Here is a 20547-nt window from a genome sequence, read left to right on the forward strand (position 1 = left end):
GGCTTAGAGTAGAGAGAAACTTCAGAATCAAAGACAACTATACATCACAATGAATCTCCACATCATGTACAACCACAAGATTGGGATCACAATTAGAATACGATGTACTCCATGTTTGTATGAATATGTCGAAATATATCCTACGGTCATGTATATCTAAAAAGAACAAATTTTAAAAAGACAACCACTGGGAGAGAGGTGGGGGTTCCTACTGTCAGATTAGGAAGTTTACATCTTTGGAAAGCAATAGAAGTTGGACTATAACAAAACCACTATAGAAAGATTTTTAAGAGTGGCTCTGGAAAAATAAAAAGAAGAAAGTACAACACTGTATGAGTTACCAGAGGAAAAAAATGCATAAAATTACTGTTACTTTTCTCTGTGCTAAGTGATCACTTTAAAGAATGCGTTTCCTTACAAACTCATTATCAATACACAGTTCATAAAGATAGGGCACAGAGAGAGACAAAAAAGGGAGCACTCTGTCCTTCCTAGCTATGAAATCTGGGCTCCAAGATCTTCGTAGCTTTTTATTTTCCCACAACCATGTGTTTTAACTTATAGGTACTACAAAATATACATCTATGTAAATATAAATCATTAACAGTAAAACTCACAGAAATTTCTATATCTGGTACATAGAATCCAGTAATATGGACGGAGAGGATTAAAAACAACTTCAAATTTTAGTTCTAACAAAAACTAAAATAAATCAACATGTGATTTATTTTAGGACTGGTCCGTATCACCTGACAATGTTTGCTTTTTGGAGGTGAGACATCTCAGGATACTAAGCTGTGAAGAAATGTCTTCTGGGGGGTTACCATTCCCACTGAAGAGTGAAGTTAAGAAATCAAGACTTTGACAGACAGGGTCATTCCGAAAAAGAACCACAGACAGAGCAGTCTCATATACTAGCATGTAGTATATAATGCTAACTTTACTGCCAGTCTCTGCACACACAGTACTTTAATCACTTAACATACACTCATTTTGAAATATTTACTTAGGTGAGAGGAAAGTTATCTTTCATGTTTATAAGAAATCCTCCTGGGTACTTGTAATAAAACAAATGTTTTCTTTTACGGTGTTTTATATATACCAATGCAATGATCTTTTATTTAGAATAAATGTGTTCTAGTAAAGACTCCTAAGAAATAAATTTTTATAATGCCAATTCCAGTAAATTACCTTTAAAAATTGAGATGTATTCCCACAGAGGAGGAAAGGTTGTAAGTCGGAGAAATTTAAATTATTTGTGAAGCAAAATTCCTTGTGACTCCACATGCTACTATTTGCTTTCCTATGTCAGTATCTAATGCCTTTGTGATCCCAGTTACTCTCAGAACTAGAATGACTCCTAATCCTGCAAATTTTTGAATTCTACCCTCTACTATTCATTTTAAGCAGGATAAACAATACCTGGCATAATCCAAAACAAATCAATGACCCGATTAGTGGACAATTAGACAAAGTTTATAAGTTGTTTTAAGAGTTCTAGATATATCCAATGTCAAGCATTTCCACAACAGTCCATCTTTAAAGAAAGAAAAAAACTGAATATGATGAGTAACATTCTGTGTTAAAAGTAAACACATGAACCCACTCATTCTGGTACATCCTCGAGTTTGAACAGAATACCAAAGTTCAATCCAAATAAAACATTTTTAAGGATGGCAGCAACAATTAATTAATTTTCCAATTTATATATTGCTTCAGTTATTTTAAAACTAAAAATTCATCAAGATATAATATATAAATCCAACACTATTTATAATATCTATACTACAATGCTAACCTTAATGATAAAGGGCTTGGATCTCATAAAGTATGTTAAACTTTTTTTTGGTAGGGGAGAAGGAAACAAAAATAAAAGCTTTGTTAAGAATTCATTGAAAATGACATATCTCCCCCCCCATAGAAAATATATACAATATTAAGAAATTCTTCCATAAAGTGTATAAATGAGGGGCTGGGGATATAGCTCAGTTGGTAGCTTGCCTCGCATATACAAGGCCCTGGGTTCAAACCCAGCAGCACCCCCCCCCCCCCAATAAAAAGAGTATAAATGAGTCAGGTGTCATGACACATGCTGGGATCCCAGTGACTGGAGAGGCCAAGACAAGAGGATTACAAGTTTAACCATTTGTGTACAATGTGTCAAAATGCATTCTAGTGTCATGTATAATTAAAACAAACAAAAAAAGGATTACAAATTTGAGCCCAGCCTCAGCAACTTAGTGAGGTCCTGTCATATACACACACACATATATATGATAATACCCAATCACCTTTCTAGAAAAATACAATGAAATCTTCTAACCGTGAAGAATACTACCAACATCTTTTCTTGAAAATCATTCCCTCCTTTCTGTCATCTCTAAATTAGGTCTTAGGTTCGTCATCCCTAAATTAGGTCATGTAAAGGTAACCAACAAACTTCCAGTTGTAAAATGCAATGGCTAGCTGCAGGTCTTCAGTCTCACACAGCATCACTTCAGACTTGATAATCACTATTACCTCAAAACACTTTTCACTGACTGCCTTCTAACACCACACTTTTTCCTTCTCTGCCTCTACCTTTGTAAAAACCTCTAAATGATAGGTGCCTAAGCCTCCATTCGAGACATCTTGTGTTTCCAGGTAAGCTAGAGCCATTCGCCAGACACTCCAGATCCTCCGCCCAGTGAGGTCTCCTGAATGTTCACATATCTCAACCTCAAATATTCCTCTGCATTTCAATTTCCTATATCAACTTCCATCAGACACCTTCATTTGGATGTCTCCTGGCAATCTAGCTTAAACCTAACATGTCTGAAAAGGAATCGTTTCCACCTTACCTTCCTCCTAACACACCCTATTTCAGGGGTCTCCCAATCAGTAAAACATCACCATCCTCTAGCCAACAGCCAACTCCACAAATGTAGATGTCATTCTTGCTCCTTTCCCATGACTCCCATATGTACTCATCAACACCTGAACAGGCAGGTCATAGTGTTCTAACCCCCTCTCCACAGCCACCTCTTAATCCTAGCAACCATCACCAGGCAACCTTAAATATAGCAGAGGCCTCCCTTCTCCCATCAGGGTCATATTACTAGCTATTTCCATAAGCGGGGAGGTGGGTAAAGTCTTTTAAGTCATTGCTGAGATAATGTCACTACCTATCCTTAAAATCTCCAATAGCTTCTGACTGTTCTTCGAATGAAATCCCAACTCCTTACCATGGTTTATATAATATGCATCACTTGGCTCCCAACACCACAGGACCTCTGTGTTTATGCTTCCCTCTTTCTGGGATGTTCTTCCTGGACTCTGCACAAGGTTAGTTCCTTTGTCCTCATCTTTCAGGTCTTTACCTAAATGTCTTCTTAAGACTTTTCCAGGTAACCTCCCTGCACTCTCCAATTATTCCCTATCACTGTGCTCCATTAGTTTCTTTCCTACTCCTCATTCCAACTTACACTAATCCTTTTAACTGGCTGTTGCATGTATTGCCTATTAAAATTCATGTTTCACAAGCCAGAAGCTAGCTTTGTTTTAGTCACCTACAGAGCAATGCCTAGCACAAGAACATTCTAATACATTAGATGACTAGGATCTTATTTACTCATGCTGCTGTCACTCTTTGATAGCCCTGCTTCATGATCATAATTCTGCTTTTTGAGTTGCATCATATCTAAAACTTTTCTCCAAGACAGATCATCCCAACCTATTCTACTGCTGTTTGAAAATGTGTTTCAATGTCTCTATACAATTTACTAGGATCTATCCACACCAATTTTCCACCTATTAAAATAGATGTAAATGCCCAAAGTCCTGAAATGATGATCATTATATATACTTTCAACAATTCCTAAAACCTCTCCATTGATTATTACTATTATTTAAAATTTAGTACTGACAGATCCATTGAGACAAGTCTGATGTAACAACTGTGGCAAATTTGCTTTTGAATACTGTGTAAGAGATGATACTAGTTCTTTTACTTTGGTCTGTTATTTCACTTTTTCACATTCAGGTCAGCGCACATTCTTTGAAAAGTAGACAGATTTTGGGGTTTTTTTTGTTACAAAGTATGAATGAACAGTATGCCTCCCAAGGTAGTTAAACCTAATAACAACTTTGAATTATACTCCTCATATGAAAATCTCTAGTACTCTCTAGGACTTTCCCAACTGGATGGGACATTACCTTAGCATGCCAAAGATTTATCTATGTGCTGTGGCATGGACTCTGGAAGGCAATCCATAATCACTTGCACATGTATTTCAAGAAAAGCGTCATTAGCATATAACCGTTCCTGGGTTCCAGTTCTCAAGCAGGGGCTTTGATGAGCTTTTAGCCTACAGAGTAGGAGGTTTCCCAGAGGATTAGAAGCATATTCTGACACCAGTTACTAGGTCTTTTGTTTCACTTCAGAGTGTGGCTGCATAAGAGAGGCTGAGTAAGAATGGGCTTATTATGAAACCCTGTTTCACTTCACTGGTGATAGGGAATGTGTCAGATGTCTCAAGCGGGTGCCAGCATCTCTAACATAACCAACTATCTGGGAGAGCTTTAGGATTTGGGGGAATATCACTGGAAGCCCAATTTACTTAGCACCCCTAGATCCATACTCACTTGTGGGCAAATGGTAACATTATGAAGTCAAAACATGTGAATCAGAGCTATTATATTTTCTTTAATATATCTTCTCTATCTGGCCTACAACACAGATCACATCTTTTGTATCACACTGATAAACAGTTCCTTTGCAATTCCAGGATGGTCTAAATTGCCAAAACTGCTTGGGTGCCAACTCAGACTGCCAGCAATATGGTCAGTTGTAAAACATGACAGCAATTTCCCCAACTTCTTCCATTATTTTCTGAAGAGGGTAATGAAATGTTCTATTAAACCAGACCTAAATTAGGTTTTTGTGTTTGCATTTTAATTTAACAAATACGTACTCTTTACTCTTCCTTGGACACTGTAGAGATGCAAAAATAAGAATCCATGTTCTCAAGGAACTTAAAAAGTTTACTGTGAGAGAACAAACTGGAGACAGATGCTGCTGCTTCAAATTCTACATGAGCTGGAGTGCTACCAAGCACCAAAAAGGCTTCTAATCCTTTAGGAAACTGTCACTTCATCAGAATCCCAGGCTACCATCCCTTCTCAGCATCCACTCTCCACTTAAGGCCTCCGTTCCATACTTCACCTTCTCTAATTGTTTATAAAACACTATGATTCCCTCTCTTGCAATTTCATCCTTTTCCTGTTTGCTTCTTCCTTTCAGCCTATAAAGCATACTCTATATCTGAAAGCCCTAGGAGAAAATTTCCTTGACCTTCCCTAGGGCTTTTGCAACCTCTGCTCATCTTCCTTCTTCTTTGCTGCTTCTTTCTCCCAATTCTCTTCATTTACCCATTCTGCATTTGCAGACATCTCTCAGAACACAATTCTCAACTCTCCTATTCCCCTGGCAATCTTGTGCACTTTACCATCACCAAAACTTTCAAATCAAAAGTGGACTTCCAAAGCCAGCCTCAGTTTGGCACCACTGCCAGGCCATCTCAGATTCCACATGTGCAAACCTAAATACACAGAAGCATCATGATGCCTGCAGTTTACTTTCATGTGATTTCTCAAAATAAACAGAAAGAAACAATGCAAACATGCTGAAATTTTAACAGCTGATGAGTCAGTGTGAAGGGTGGGTGCTCACTGTATTATTCTTCTGCTGCTTTGAAAACTCTGAAACTAAAAATGTTGGGGGAAACAAGTAAGGTCATAATCAAAGACAGAAATCACTGTCCTTGCCTTTAAGGGGATTTATTATCTACTTAATTTGTCTAATCTTATCTAAATAGTAGGTAGATCTGCGAGTTCAAAAACTGATAAATAATAAACTCGAATGTGTAATCAAATTGCAAATATTTACTATTGACCTACTAAGTGGCAGTAACATGCTACCAAGCATTGTGTATGATCAACAAAGCAAATAATCAAACCATTTTTAACCTTGGAGAGAGGACCTCTGCCTCCAAGTCAGTTCATTTTCCTGCCTTATCTGCTTTGTTTAATGTGGCACCAGCATCTTCCCCGTACCCAAAAGAACCATGGATTCCTTGTTAAAGTTCTCCGTATCAAAATCAGTAACCAAGTTCCCCAGATTATACTGCCTTCTGCCTCGCACTCCTCTCCACTTTAATGGCCACCACCTGTACCTCTCTGACGTACCACATGGGCTACTACAGCCATTTCCAAGTCTCCTGCTTCCCACTCAGCTCTATTCAATCCTATTTGTCTCTACCCAGATGCTCAGCTCTAAATAAATTACAGCTCCTGCTCTAAAGAATGATACTGCTCCCCCCAGTCTCTATAAAATGAAATTCAAAGCCTTAGCCCAATACTGAGAAACACTACAAGATTGCACTCTATTTTATCCTCCCTCTTGTTTCTTAACTCTCCAAAGCTTTATTCACTCCCATGCAAGAGAGCCCTCTCTACATCTTTGCTTATGTTTCCTCCACCAAGGAAACCCCTTACTCTTCACCCCACTGTGAAGCCTTCTCAGATTACTAAATGCTCCAGACACGACACTTCATATCCAGGTCTAAGTTAGCTCTCATTCCTCTGAACTTTATAGTATGTCATTTTCATTGATTACTTTCCAGACAATATTCAATATTTCCAAGTACCATTCAAAATCCGTGTATGCCTTTCTTACCACCCATACAGATTAAGAACTCCTTGAAGGCAGTGCCTTTTCATATAGAACAGGCACTCAAGGTTTGCAACACGAATTCAGCATCAGCATCCTTTACAAGAATCCACAGACTGGTGGTATCTTGTAAGCTATAAGCATTTTCCTCAAAATAGTGATACTTTAACAGCAATATAGTTTTTAAAAAAATTTTTTTTACTTGTCAATGATTTTATTTATTTATTTGTATATGGTGCTGAGGATCAAACCCAGGGCTTCACACATGCTGGGCAAGTGCTCTACCACTGAGCCACAACTCCAGCCCATGATAGTTTTTACTGTGGTTTTATTCACACTTGCACCCCATAAAATTTGCCTTTTTTACCATTTTTAAGTGTACAATTGAGTGGCATTAATTACATTCACATTATTGTACAATTACTGCCACTTATTTCCAAAGTTTTCACCACACCACACAGAAACTCTGCACCCATTAAGAAATAACTCCCCATTCTCTCCTTCCCAAAGCCCCTGGAAACTTCTAATCTATTTTCTGTCCCCAAGTTTGCCTATTTTAGATATTTCATATAAGTGGAATCATACTCTGTCCTTTTGCATCCAGCTTACTTCACTTAGTGTAACATTTTCAAGGTTCATTCACATTGTAACCATGTATCCAAAATTCATTCCTTTTCACTGCTGAATGTTCTACTGTACATATAGGACTTGGATATGATTTATTTCCACTTTCTGAACATTATGAATAATGCTGCTATGATTACTGACATACATGTATCTGTTGAGTCCATTTTCAATTAATCTGAGAAAACAGTTGAATTGCTGGGTCATATGGTAATCTTGTTTTCTGTGTGTCTGTGTATGTGTATGAGAGAGAGAAACACAAATAACAGGAGGTTGAATTCAGGGCTTCACACATGCAAGCAAGCACTCTACCACTGAGATACATCCCCAGGCATTTTATTTTATTTAGTACCAAGAACTGAACCCAAGGACACTTAATACTGAGCAACATCCTGAGTCCTTTATATTTCTTATTTTGAGACAGGGTCTCAATAAATTGCTCAGGACCTCACTAAGTTGCTGAGGCTGGGAACTTGTGATTCTCCTTCCTCAGTCTCCTGAGTCAATTGGTTTATAGGCCATGTGCCATCACACCCAGTCTTTTATTTTGAGATGGTCTTGCTAAGATTTCCAGGCTGACCTCCCTTGCAATTTTCCTGCCTCAACCTCCCCAATGACTGAGATTACAGGTGTGCATCACTATACACAGCTCTGTTGTGCTTTTGGAGGAATAGTAGTAGTCGGGTTTTATAAACCAGATAAAGTTTTTTTGGTAAACACAACAGCCACAAGAGTACTCATTTGGAAAGCTATTCACTTCTGGACAGGTTTCCTTCCTTCCACCCGGCTTAGGCCCCAGGTGATGATCTAATTTCAGGAGGTTGACCCTTGTTTGGGTGCTATTGTGATTATGTTGCCATTCCAGTCTACTGGTTCTATTTTCAACACTGCCTTTACCTATGTAAAGATAAACACACTGCAATTGAACACCCCAAATGAAAAATGATGAAACTAACCATCGTTCAGATGTTTAAGTCACATTTTTATCTTTAATGAGGCAACATTAGATAAATGAAAGACATTGAAAGGATGTTTTTCAGCACATAAGATGATTTTTGTAAAGGATGACTTTTGTTAATCCCACTCACACTCAAACAACCATTTAAAAACATGCTGAACTTGGACCAAATGTTTAAGACTGTACTGCTGCAAGGAATAGACCTCCTTTCATTCCCAAGGTTAGCGGCCTGGGACTGCTAAACTGACATCTCACTATCATTATCAACAATTACAGATTTTGTTAAATGAGAAAAACAACTATATAGGTTCAAAGAAACATCTAGAAGGCTATATACAAAGTGCAAACTTGGAGCTGCTCTTTGCCATCTCTGTGCAAAGAGCAGAACAGAAGATGTCATGGAAATCTTTCACTTTTTAATCTACAAACTTCTGCATTTGATTTCTCAAACACATATTCTTTTATTATTGTGTAATGGTTTAAAAATGTATTTATAATACATTTTAAATAAATTTTATGATAAAAAAGGTAACGTTAAAAAGATTAACTCTCCAAAAGAGGTTAAACAGGCAATTCTAATATCACCATCACATACAGAAAACTTTAATCTCAATTGAACTTTACAACACTATAAGGCAAGCACACCAGGTATTAGGCCCTTCTAATAGATGAGGAAAAGGAGGCTGAGTAAATTTAAATGCTCTTCTCTTTCACCTTTAAATCATATGATTTAGAGCTGAATGCAGATAGTACATGCCCATAATCCCAACTACTTAGGAGGGGGAAACAGGAGGATCACAAGTTCAAGGCCAGCCTTTGCAACTTAATGAGACCCTGCCTCAGAATAAAAAAAATGTAGCTCAGGTAGAGCAACCCATGTTCGATCCCCAGTCTCTCAGTCACACACATACGCACAAAAGGAGTACAATTTAATTGTAAAACTTTAAATCCAAATGTATGTTATTATACAACACAGTTCTCCCAGAAAAATAAAAAGCACTGACTTAGGTTTGTCTATTCAGGAAAAAGAAAACTAATGGTAAAAATATAATGAATTAGATAAAAGGAAATTTATTTTTATTATTCTTTCCCCATGACTGAAATGTTTAATGATTTCTCAAAGACATTTTATCTTTTAGCACCCAACCAAAATCTGAACTTTTAGGTTGTAAGTCACTATATATGAAGCTTATTCATAATATAAATGTGTTCACTAAATAAAATCTGAAGTTTAAAGAACCTAGGCAAAATATGCCAATAATGATAAGCAGACACCATTTACATGTATGTCTAAGGGCTACTTATACAGCTATAACTAGTCAATTTAGCCAGGTTTGAGCTGTGGGCTATAAATAACAGCTGCAAAACTGACTCAAGTGTCCAGAGTATACCAGCTATCTAATAGACATAATTTTACAATCCAAGATAGGACAAGCTTTAGGGAGTCATTACAGCAGTTAAGACTATTTTTTTCCTAAAAGAACTGAGCCAAATGATAGAGAAAAAAGTCTAACCAAATGCACAGTGAGTTGAAAGAAACTGAATACTGATTAAAGGCAGGCAGTTCTGGAAAAATTAAAAATGTATCTGAGATACAATAATTGAAAACCAAGTATTTAGCTCTTTCAAAATATAATTTATGGGCTGGGATTGTGGCTCAGTGATAGAGCACTCACCTAGCAGGTGTGAGGACCTGGGTTCAATTCTCAGCACCATATAAAAATAAAATAAAGGTATTGTATCCACCTACAACTAAAACATTAAAAAAAAAAAAGAAGAAGAAGAGGAGAAAAAAGAAAGAAAAGAAATGGATGGTATAAAAATAAAGGAAACAAAAAACTTTTAAAATACATAATTTATTGTTGATGAAATCACAATTTCAGCAGGAACCAAACTATTCAGCTTTCATGCATGCATTTATTATTTAATTCATACATTCTAACTGGAAATTAACTTTAAAAATTATCCCCAAATCATTCTTTTTCATCTCCAACAATAAAGCACTAAAATATTAAATAATTATATTCTTTAAGGTACCAGAACAAAGCATAAAATCAAACTCATATAAAAGATCTGAATATCAGGACTTCTAACATTAAAACTGTAACACTAGTAAGAGCAACTGAAAGTTAAAAAGAAAATACTTTTTGGTAGAAGTTACTGAACCCAGGGGTACTCTACCACTGAGCTGTACCCCCAGCATTTCTTAGTTATTTTAAAACAGGGTCTTGCTAAATTGCCTCAACTGACTTTCAACTTGCAATTCTCCTGCCTCAGTCTCCCGAGTCACCGGGATTACAGCAATTGCCACTGAGTCTGGCTTAAAAGGAGAAATTTTAGTTCACATTACTTAAAATATCCCACTAGAAGATGTCTTGAGAAAATATAGCAGTCAGTATTCGTAAAGGACAATGTAATAGAGTCTCTCACAAAATAAAGATGACTGGTACTTTCACTGAAATTAGATATTTTTCTCCAAATCTTCAAGTGTACTAAAATTTGTCTGTCTACCAATCACCCAATAGTCATGCAGCTTATAGCTTCCCCTGACAGGTAATGCCCAGTTTCACCTTAATTAGGTGGATTTCCAAAGATAAAAAGTTCTACATGCCTAAGAAACACACTCTCACATGAACTCAGCTAAAATAAAGCAAAACTGAAATGTACTTATTCTATTTTTAAAAAATGATTCCTACCATGAAAATCTTCAAATTATTTATGATTTAAAATTTGATGGTATTTATCCACAAGAAAGCCATTATATGTTCTACTAAAATATTAGTTTTGAAACTATGCTTTAAAAACGTTATAATTTCATCAGCTTGAGCTGTATGAACTCACAAGGGACACATACAGAGAGATACGATATCAAACAGAAGCAATAACTACACAGTACAGACTTACCATGGGGACTGTCCACAGACGCCACACAACCAAACACAGGAAGCTATATACTTCCATTTGAACACCTGTTACTCCATCCCTACTTTCTCAACTTAATAAAAGGATTCTTATTAGCTATGAAAGAAATCCTCAAGAATGACTAGATGGTTCAGTTTCAAACTATATTTTAAGAGCATTTCAAATTGAAAATGACTTTACTCACAGAAAAGGACAAAATTTCAACAAGCATCTCACACCTGGTTAACATTAAGAACAAGTACATCTAAACTGTGTATGGTGATGCACACCAGTAATCCAAGCTACCCTACCCAGCAGGCAGAGGCCAGGGGAATCACAAGTTGGAAGCCAGCTGGGGCAACTTGGTGAGACCCTGTCTCAAAATTTAAGAGGAGGATTGGGAATATAGCTCAGTGGTCAAGTGCCTGGGTTCAATCCCAAGTTCAAGGGGAAAAAAAGTATCCAAAATAGCAATGCTAAAGTTTGCATTTAATCCAGTAAGAAGTTTAGAAAGTTCAGTGTTAAGAAGTAAAATATTGCATTTAGTTTTAAACCTGAACATTCCCACATATTCACCTTAAATTCTGCATACGGCCAATATTTTGTCAGTAACTCCTACTCCTCCCACAAGTTTAGACCACTAATGAAATCTCACATCCCATTCCAATGCCAATCCCAAGAACTGAGAAGTATGAAATGCTATATTTCATTTTTGAACTTCAGGAGTTATAGGATCTAACAATGAGTATCCCTTGCAAAAATAGACCCATTAGTTTTAAATGTTTCCCTACACCTTGACTCAAGAGTAGCAAAATGGCTATTCTAAATAAAGTTAAGAGACCAACAAACCCTTTGAAAGCTGGTTTCAAATTAGTTTGAACACACATACATATACATGGTCTGAATTAAGCATTATCAAGTGAAACCACCACCTTGTAGGCATTTAAATCTATAATTACAAACAAAATCCTTTTATCAAAGCCACAAATAATTTCCTGAAGTGCTCTGCCAAAAGTTCAATACAAAATAAGTTTGAGGATCCAATGTTTTAACTCTATGCTTTATATTAGCTTCAGTGAGCTTGAATCAGACATTACTGTAGCAATGCCGTTTTCTAAAACCAAAATCTACCTGAGCAACTAAAGCGTTTCACTTCATCTTTAAATAACATATAAAAATCCATTAGGCAAGGGTACACCTTTAAATTTACTTTGCAGTTTTGTTTCATGTATGTAAAAGTGCAGTAGTATGTAGTGTTCACTACAAATAAATCCATTATTTCTCTTCTACAAATTACTGAGAGTCAAAGGCTCATCAAAGACATTACACTCTGGTTAATACATTTCAGCTGTTACTTGATGCTAGCACCAAGACAAGGAATTAACCAAAGTAAAGCAAAAATCTATAATATTACAAAGGAAACTCCAAGAGATTAGAAAAATTTTAAAAAGGAAATAATCCGAAAGGCAGCTCACCTGCAGTTGGGTGGAGGGTCTAAAGTGATGTCTGCCAGTTCCTTCTGAATCCTGGAGTCACGGAAATGGGAAAAAGAAACAAACACAAGCAGCATTAAGGCCTTGGAAGCCTCCCACCTGTAACTATAGGTCTGGCTGACAAACTTAACCGCGATAATTGGATTCCACTGGGGAATGAGGAAACGACACATCAAAAACTCAGGTCTGGGACTGGGAATGTCGTTCAGTGGTAGAGTCTGCACAGATGGGTTCAATGAGGGATGGGGGTGGGGTGGAGTGCAGGTCTGTAATTTAAGAAAAAACTTTTTTCCCAGAGGCAGTGAAGCGGCAGCCTGAGGTCTCCTGCCATCATCTAAAATGTGTGGGCTCCAATTTTGCCTCCCACATTTCCGTTTGCCGTTTAGGAATCATTTTTAAGCCTCCCGCTTGCGAGCTGGGCAGGTGGCGCACACCTGTAAGCCCAGTGAGTAAAGAGGTCAAACAGGAGGATGGAAAGTTCGAGGCCAACCTGGGCAACAAGGCGAGACCGAGGTCTCAAAATCAAAAAGAAAAAAAATATGTATGTGTGTATATAAAAACATGAGGCGGGCTGTACCTCAGGGATCCAGTGCTCGCCTGGGAGGCAGAAGGTGCTGCGTTCAATCCCCAGCACCGCAAAAATGAACAGCCTCACTCGCGGACCAGTTTCCTGGATCCTCCTTCCCCGGCTCCTTCTCTCCCCACGACGGAGAACAGAGCCTCGGTGGCTGGGTAGGTCGCGACCCTCTGGCCTCCCCCGCCCGGGAACGCGCCGCTCCACCCCTGGCCCGGCAGGGCGCCCCCAGCAGGCCGAGGATCCCGGGACCTGCCCGACACCGGCCCGAGTCCTCGGTGACGAAGCCAACATGGCGGCTCCCCGCGAGGCCCCTCGGGCACTGACTGACCTGCCGGCCGTCGCGCACCCTCGGGGCTGGCCGCCCGGCCGCCGCCGCCGCCGGTGCCTCCCGCCCCCACTCTCGCGCAGACGGCTCGCGCGCGCGGGTGAAGTTGCCGGCCCGAGGGGGTGGGGTGCCGCGCGGGGGACGCTCCCGGCTCTGCACCGCCCGGAACCTCGGCCCCGACGCCACGCGACGGCCCGCAGCGGCCGCACAGGTGCACCCGGGCCGGCCTCCGCCCGCAGGCTCGCTCGCGTGCTCAGCCCTCCTCTAGGAACCTGCCTGCCTTTTCCCGACGTCCCATCTTCCTTGGAAGGCCTGCCCTTTCCTGCACTGTGGACGCAGACCCCGGACCCCAGTTTTCTGCCTCGGCACCAACCCTCGACTTCACAAAGAGCCCCATCCCCCACTCCTAGGCCGAAGCCACCAGGCAGTTCACACCAAGCCCTGGCCTTTGTCTTCTTACCTAGGCGCTCGAGCATTCAAGAACAGGACAAACTTCGGGGCCCATGAGCCTCTTCCACTTCTAAACGACACCTATTTGTATAACATTTTCTCCTATCATATAAAGCCCTGCGGGCTGTGTTACAACTTTAAAATCTCACGACAGCTTGGTAGTAAAGCCACGACCAAACACATACACGCTAGGCAATTTAAATGACAATGATGCTTTTCTATTTCCAAAGGTTTTCTTAGGGTAGGAAGAGGCCACTATAAGGGATGAGGTTTTAAAAGGCGCTATTTCTTCCACGTTAAAGTAAAAAAAAAAAGAAAAGAAAAAAAATTAAGGGCTACCACTGGGGAAGTTCTTTCAACTTTCCTATTGAAGGATATTTCCTGCCCCCTACAAAATCTGGTCAACTTAAGAAAGGGGTTTGTTCAGTCCTCTATTGTCATTTATTTACCAGTGTCCTGCTAAATTCCCCTGCTACCAATAAGCATTTCAATTCTAAAACAGTGGCATCCCTGTTGTTTAACTCCTTGGAGGTTAGACTAAAAGTTCCAAACCCTGGCTTCCTGATTCCCTACTTGCAGCTTTTAGAATTGGCTATAATTGGTTTTTTGTTTGTTTTGCAGTACTGGGGATTGAACCCAAGGGAGCTTTATCGCTAAGCTATATCCCCCTTTTTATTTTTTATTTTGGGACAGAATCTCTCTAAATTGCCCAGATTGGCCTGAAACTTGCAGTTCTCCAGCTTCAACCTCCCAGTCGCAGAGTTTACAGGCATGCACTACTGCAGCCAGCTGAACTGACTGCATTTTAAGACCTATGTATGTAGGCAAAAATGCCCTCTCCCTAGGGTCAAATAAGGTAATAGATTCCTTAATACCTAAAAAGTGAATAACCAGACAGCCTTATGCACTTCATCTTAACAGCCAGCATCTGCACCATTTCCAGGGTGTTGGCCAAAGATTTGCAAGAGGAATGCATACATATGTCCCATGGAATGAGTTTTGTTCAGAACTTACTCTCCATGGGGGCTTTCTTCTCTCTCCCCATGGTTTAGAAACTACTTTCCAATGTGCAACGAGCAACCTGTTAAGTCTGCCAATTAAGGCTTCGTTTTCACACCATCTCCTAGTACATTCATCCCTTCCAATTCCATGGCCAAAACGTATCTTCCAAATCAATATATTTCACAAAGCAACCATCTATAGGATCACACTAACACCAAATTTTCCTCTTTTACTCTCCTGGATATACTGTGGTTCTCCACCTTTTGCCTTTTGATATCAACCTTAGCCCTGCTTTAACACAAAAAGTCACTCTTGCATCAAGCTCTCCAAGCAACTAGATTCACTGCATAAAAACAAAACAAAACTGATGTTAACTTATAGGTAAAATCACTATTTGTAGCTTCCGGTCTCTTTCCCAGCCATTCCAAATAATCTTTTAATCTCCTCTGCCTAAATGAACAAATTGTGTCTAGGGAAAAATCCTCCTCTTTGTGAATGCTAACAAAAAGCAGACTGTATTTTACTTGGTACCTATGTCTTTACCCTCAAATAGATTCATGAACACCAGGGATAGCATATCCAGCAAAATACAAAAAAGTACTAATGACCTAAAGCAAATATCCTACATTGGGACAGGTCAGGCCAAAAGCAGCATGAAGATAGGGGGCTTAGAGGCTTGGGAGAGGGTAATTGTTAAGAAAAGGGCCCATGCACACTGGGTAGGGTAGATGCCAGTTTCCCGGGGAACCCACTCTGAGCTAATCAAAGAGGGCCAGTTAGGACTCCTGGGAAGATGAGATACAATCAAATTAACCTGAAAATGTCAGCAATCTTCCAAGGCATCTTGCCACTTCACTCAAGACCTTCACAATATTTAAAATAAGCTGAAATCACTACATCAACCCACAGCTAGGTCACCAACATGGTTTACTAAATTTTCAAACTTCAAGTCAGGGGGAATGACAAAACTCTCAATCTCTTCAGAAAATCCCTTTAAGAATGGAATCCCTATCTAACCCAGCATTTGGATTCCTTACTGTCTTCCCAGCTTGCTACTTTAAAGTTTAACAACTATTTAACTGAGAACAGAAGGATTTATGAAAGGATGTCTGGGGGTTCTTAGAAATCTGCTATAGATTATTTTAAGGGTCGTGGGGATCAGAGGATGTTACTTAAGGATGACAGCATAAAAAAGTAGCTACCACCAGAGAGGTAAGAGGAAAGGAATAAAGAAAATGCAACTGCTTGAATTCAATTGAAAAAAAAGGGAAGGGGTGAAATTTCAGTTTTACAGTATGAGCGCCAATGGCACAGGGAGGAAAAAGTCTCCCTGAAATTTAGCAAATAGAAATTCTCAGAAAAGAGAATCATAAAAACAATGTGGAATAACCATTTTACAATCTTTTACTGATTGATTTATTTGCCCCAACTCTCCAGGTCAGAAAAATCTCTTTAAATTCCATCAGAAAACATCACCGACTGCTCATGTGAGTTACTTATTCCTTATGCAATTTGTGGAGAAAGCACTGCTCAAAAAAGATCATTCCTGCAACAGGTGAGGAGGAAGTAAGATGGTCATAGAATTCATTTAGACACGACTGTCTGGGAATGTGTTAGTAATTAAGAAGTGGGATGACAGCCTTGAAGAGGGTCACAGATTAGTGACCTGAAATCAAATTTGGGGGTCACTAACAAAAGTAATGCGAACTCTTACAAACCTCAGCGAGAAACGCAAGCAGCAAGCCACAACAGCTGCCGTGTGGACAATGATTAAAAGTAAAACAGAAGAGGCAACAGAGAAAATAATTAGGGCTTCCATGGCCCCATTTTCATCTTTGAGAACACATAAACCATAAGGGGCACTTAAGCTACCCTCACTGGGAGGCAGATCAAATGCAGTACCAGGCAGTTCGGAAGACAGGAAGCCTGGGGGAGGGGGGCGGGAGGGGGGTACGGTACCTCTTGGCGCTGGTGGAGAGGAGCTTGGAGTTTTTGCTCATGCTGACTTTACTCTCCTTCTTCTTGGGGGTGTTTGTTTCTTTCTCGGTTTGCTGGTTGGAGGACGAAGATGAGGAGGAGCTGGTGCTGGCCCTCGAATCGTCATCCGACATAGCGAACCCCCCACCCCACCCCGCAAACGGCCCCTGCAGGGGGAGGGAAACAAAACAGAAACACACAAACCATGCAGGCGGTGTAAATAAGGAACTAGGGTGCTGTCAGGAGGGCACAGACCCCGGCTGCACCCGGCCGCCCACCACCCGCTTTTCAAAGTCTCCAGGCCCATGAAGGCTTTTGCAAATCGGTCGTGGCTTGTTTATTTTTGGCCCCAAGTGGGGGACGCGGTGGGAAAACGGTCTGGAGCCCGGCAAGCAGCCCCTCCCTCGCCCCCCGGGGCTCCCCACCGGGCCGGGAGGGGAAGCCGAGGTGGTGGAGGAGGGCAGGGGCGCGGGGCGCCTCGGCGGGGACAGGAGGGAAGGTCCCGGCGGCCGGCCGGCCTCGGGGCTGTTTTTGTCCGCTTTCCGGGGGTCGCGGGGGGCCGGTGGCCCGGGCGAGACTGCGGGGGCCACGAGCGGAGTTTGGCGAGGTCGGGAAGCGAGGAGGGGCGGGAAGGAGTAAGAGAGGAAGCCGAAACGGGGGGACGGAGGCGGGGAGCGGGTGCCCGGTGGGGGAAGGGAGAGGCCGCCGGGGGGGCAGGGGCGACGAGGCCCGAGGCCCCGCGCCGCGCCCCGACGCCCCTCCCGCCGGCCTGCCCCAGGGCGGCCCCGCTCGGAACTGCGCGGTCGGGGCGGGGGTCCCGAGCACACGCCCGATCGCCCCCCGCGGAGGGGTGGGGGAAGCGGGGGGCTTGGCCTCCGCAGTAGCGGAATAACAATGAGCCCGTCGGCCCGGGAGGGGTTAATCCCCGCGGCCCCCGCCCCGGAGGAAAGCGGGGCTCCCCCGACTCCCCTCCCCCGCTCCCGGCCCCCTCGGCGGCCAGTGGGGGGCTCCCGGACAGCGCTGACAGTTCGAGCCACAATGCCCCCCCCCCGGCCCCCGACGCGGGCGGCCCCCGCACCCCACGCGGCCCGGGGTCCCTGCCCATCCCCCGCGGGCGGGCCCCGGACCCCTGGGGCTCCCCGGCCCCTCTCCGCCACCCTCCGGCCCCGTGCCCGGCGGCCCGGGCGGCGCGGGTCCGGGAGGCGGCGAGGGGTGTCCCCGAGGCCCGGCGGCGCGGCCGGGGGGCGGCGGGCGGCGGGGGGGATCCCCGTACCTCTCTTTGTGTCTGGCTCCTCCGTGCCGCCGCCGCGGCTGCTGCTGCGGCTGCGGCTGGGCCTGGCCACTCGTGTCTCTCTCTCGCTGGGAGAGAAGCGGAAGTGCAGCAACAGCAACTATTAAACAGGCAATGGCTTCCCCCAGCCACACACGCTCGCACACACACCACTCCTCCTCCTCCTCCTCCTCCTCACCCCTCCCCCACCGGCCCGGTCCCACCCACCCGCGCTCCCCTCCCCCTGCAGCACCTCAGGGGGTGGCGCGAGGAGGACACCGGGGACCCCGGAAAACCCTGTCGCCCTCCCCACCCACACCCCCACCCCAGCGCCGCCTCCGGACTCCCGGGAAGGGGCGAGGGGTGTGAATTTTTTCTCAAGTGGCTTGGGGACCTGGATTCTGGGCGCGACAGGGGAATCGGTGAGAGACGAGGGGGTGTGGGGGGGGGGGCGACTGAAACTAGATGGAATCGAGGGAGGAAGTTCTTTCCAATGAAGGCTTCTGGAAAGGGGGGAGTGGCAAATTGGTGAAAAAGATGGTAATCTGGTGGCCAGGACTTTGGACTAGAGAATGCAGCGGGAACTCCTCCTAAAAAAAAAAAAGTGATCGGTTTAAAGAGAGGAAAAAAAGATCCCTCAACAAGGTTTCCTGTAGGCTGACACTTGCTTCTCCCTCTGGCAATTTACCTGCCAGGAGCAGAGGTCACGCCTGTGAGAAAATCCCAAGCTAGGAGTTTTCTGTTTAGGGCACGAGGCACGTGCAATTTTACAATATTAGAGTCTTCCATTTACTTTTTACAGAAAGTGATGTGGTTTTATAAAAGTGATAGAAAGGATTTCGTGACAGGTAAAACCAACGTGTGATGGGGTTTGCAAATGTGAAAGTCACTGGGAATACATCATATACCACTGAATTAGACGGGATTTAGAATTTTTAGTGTCAGTTTACATGAGATGTGAAGTTTGATATTTTAGAAATCGGATGGAAAGTTCTACGGGTTTTTTTTTTTAACCTTTTGCTGCAATAAAAATGCTGTTCAAATAATATTTTTAGAATAATCACAGTAATTCTGCTGAATTGTTCCTTATTTAGCATTTTAACAAAATTGATTTTTTAAAATACTGTCATCAAATTACAACTTAGTTTCTTACCTATTTGTCATTTAAATTAAAGGGAACTGAAGAAATGTGCACCATCCAAATACAACAATGCACACATACAAGGTCTTGACATTGAGGAGACAATCCCAAGTCAAATTTCCATAGGCCACTTAAAAATATTCAGATTACCATCATTTTCTATGGTAACAATGGCTTCAGTCACCACTGAACAACACAAGATATAAAACCCTTGGCATATTAATAACCATTAAAACAGGCATTCCCAATATCCAGCTAAGTCCTTCTAGTAATCAACCTGAAATCCCAACTTTATTAAGATTCACAAAGTAGCATGGTGGTACATGACTATAATCCCAGTGACTCAGGAGGTTGAAGTTGAAAAATAGCACGTTTAAGGCCAGTCCAGTCAATTTAGCAAGACCCCGTCTCAAATTAAAAATAACTGGTAAAGCTCAGTGGTAAACTGCCATTGGGTTCTATCTCCAGGGGGAATAAAAAATGATTCATAAAGTAATGGCACACACTTCTTGCTCAATGCTTATGAGGCAACCTGTATCTACCAGGAGTTGTCTTAGAATCAAGAAATGTAAAACTGGAAGAATCTTTACAGATCATCATTTCAGTTTCCTGCCTCCAGACAAGAGCTCTCCCTCCACTACCCAAAAGCATATGAATTTTGAAAAGATCTCCAGACACACCCTTTCTTAGAGTTTGGTTTTAGGGGTCCTGGTAGAGCATATAAAAATGATGACATTCCCTTATGTACGATATCCGAGAACAAAAAATGCCTTTAAAAGAGTTGTATACTTTTTGTTCTTCTGATGGAAATGATGTAAATTCTAGAGAAGATAATAAGTAATTCAAAATGAACTCAGTTTTAGGAAAATAATTAAGAGAGTAATTAAAACTGACATTTCCTCATGAAAATTTGAATTTCTGATATTTAAAAGTACATGTTTATTTTATGACTACCAACAGTAGGAAAAAAATCATACATGTATAAAAAGAAGAGCTGGCAGAGATCATAGTAAAATAAAAGTTTTGATTTGTTAAAGTAACCAGGACAGCTGGGCGCTCCCAAGGCTGATGCAAGAGGATCACAAGTTCAAAGCCAGTCTCAGCAATTTATTGAAACCAT

The 20547-nt window shown here is 41.8% G+C and overlaps 1 protein-coding gene across 1 annotated transcript in view; it reads right to left on the bottom strand.

The window, feature by feature from the left end:
* The window catches only part of Ube2e1 (ubiquitin conjugating enzyme E2 E1), a 67946-nt gene extending 49501 nt beyond the window's left edge, over nucleotides 1-18445 (bottom strand). The window contains exons 1-3 of the mRNA XM_047530625.1: nucleotides 18290-18445; nucleotides 16999-17183; nucleotides 12668-12718 (exon numbers count right to left, since the gene is read on the bottom strand). Coding sequence (XP_047386581.1) covers nucleotides 12668-12718; nucleotides 16999-17150 — 203 coding nt within the window. The 5' untranslated portion in view covers nucleotides 17151-17183; nucleotides 18290-18445. The remainder of the gene's footprint in view (nucleotides 1-12667; nucleotides 12719-16998; nucleotides 17184-18289) is intronic.
* Nucleotides 18446-20547: the final 2102 nt, after the last annotated feature.

Source organism: Sciurus carolinensis, chromosome 17 (assembly GCF_902686445.1).
Source record: "Sciurus carolinensis chromosome 17, mSciCar1.2, whole genome shotgun sequence".
NCBI lineage: Eukaryota > Metazoa > Chordata > Mammalia > Rodentia > Sciuridae > Sciurus > Sciurus carolinensis.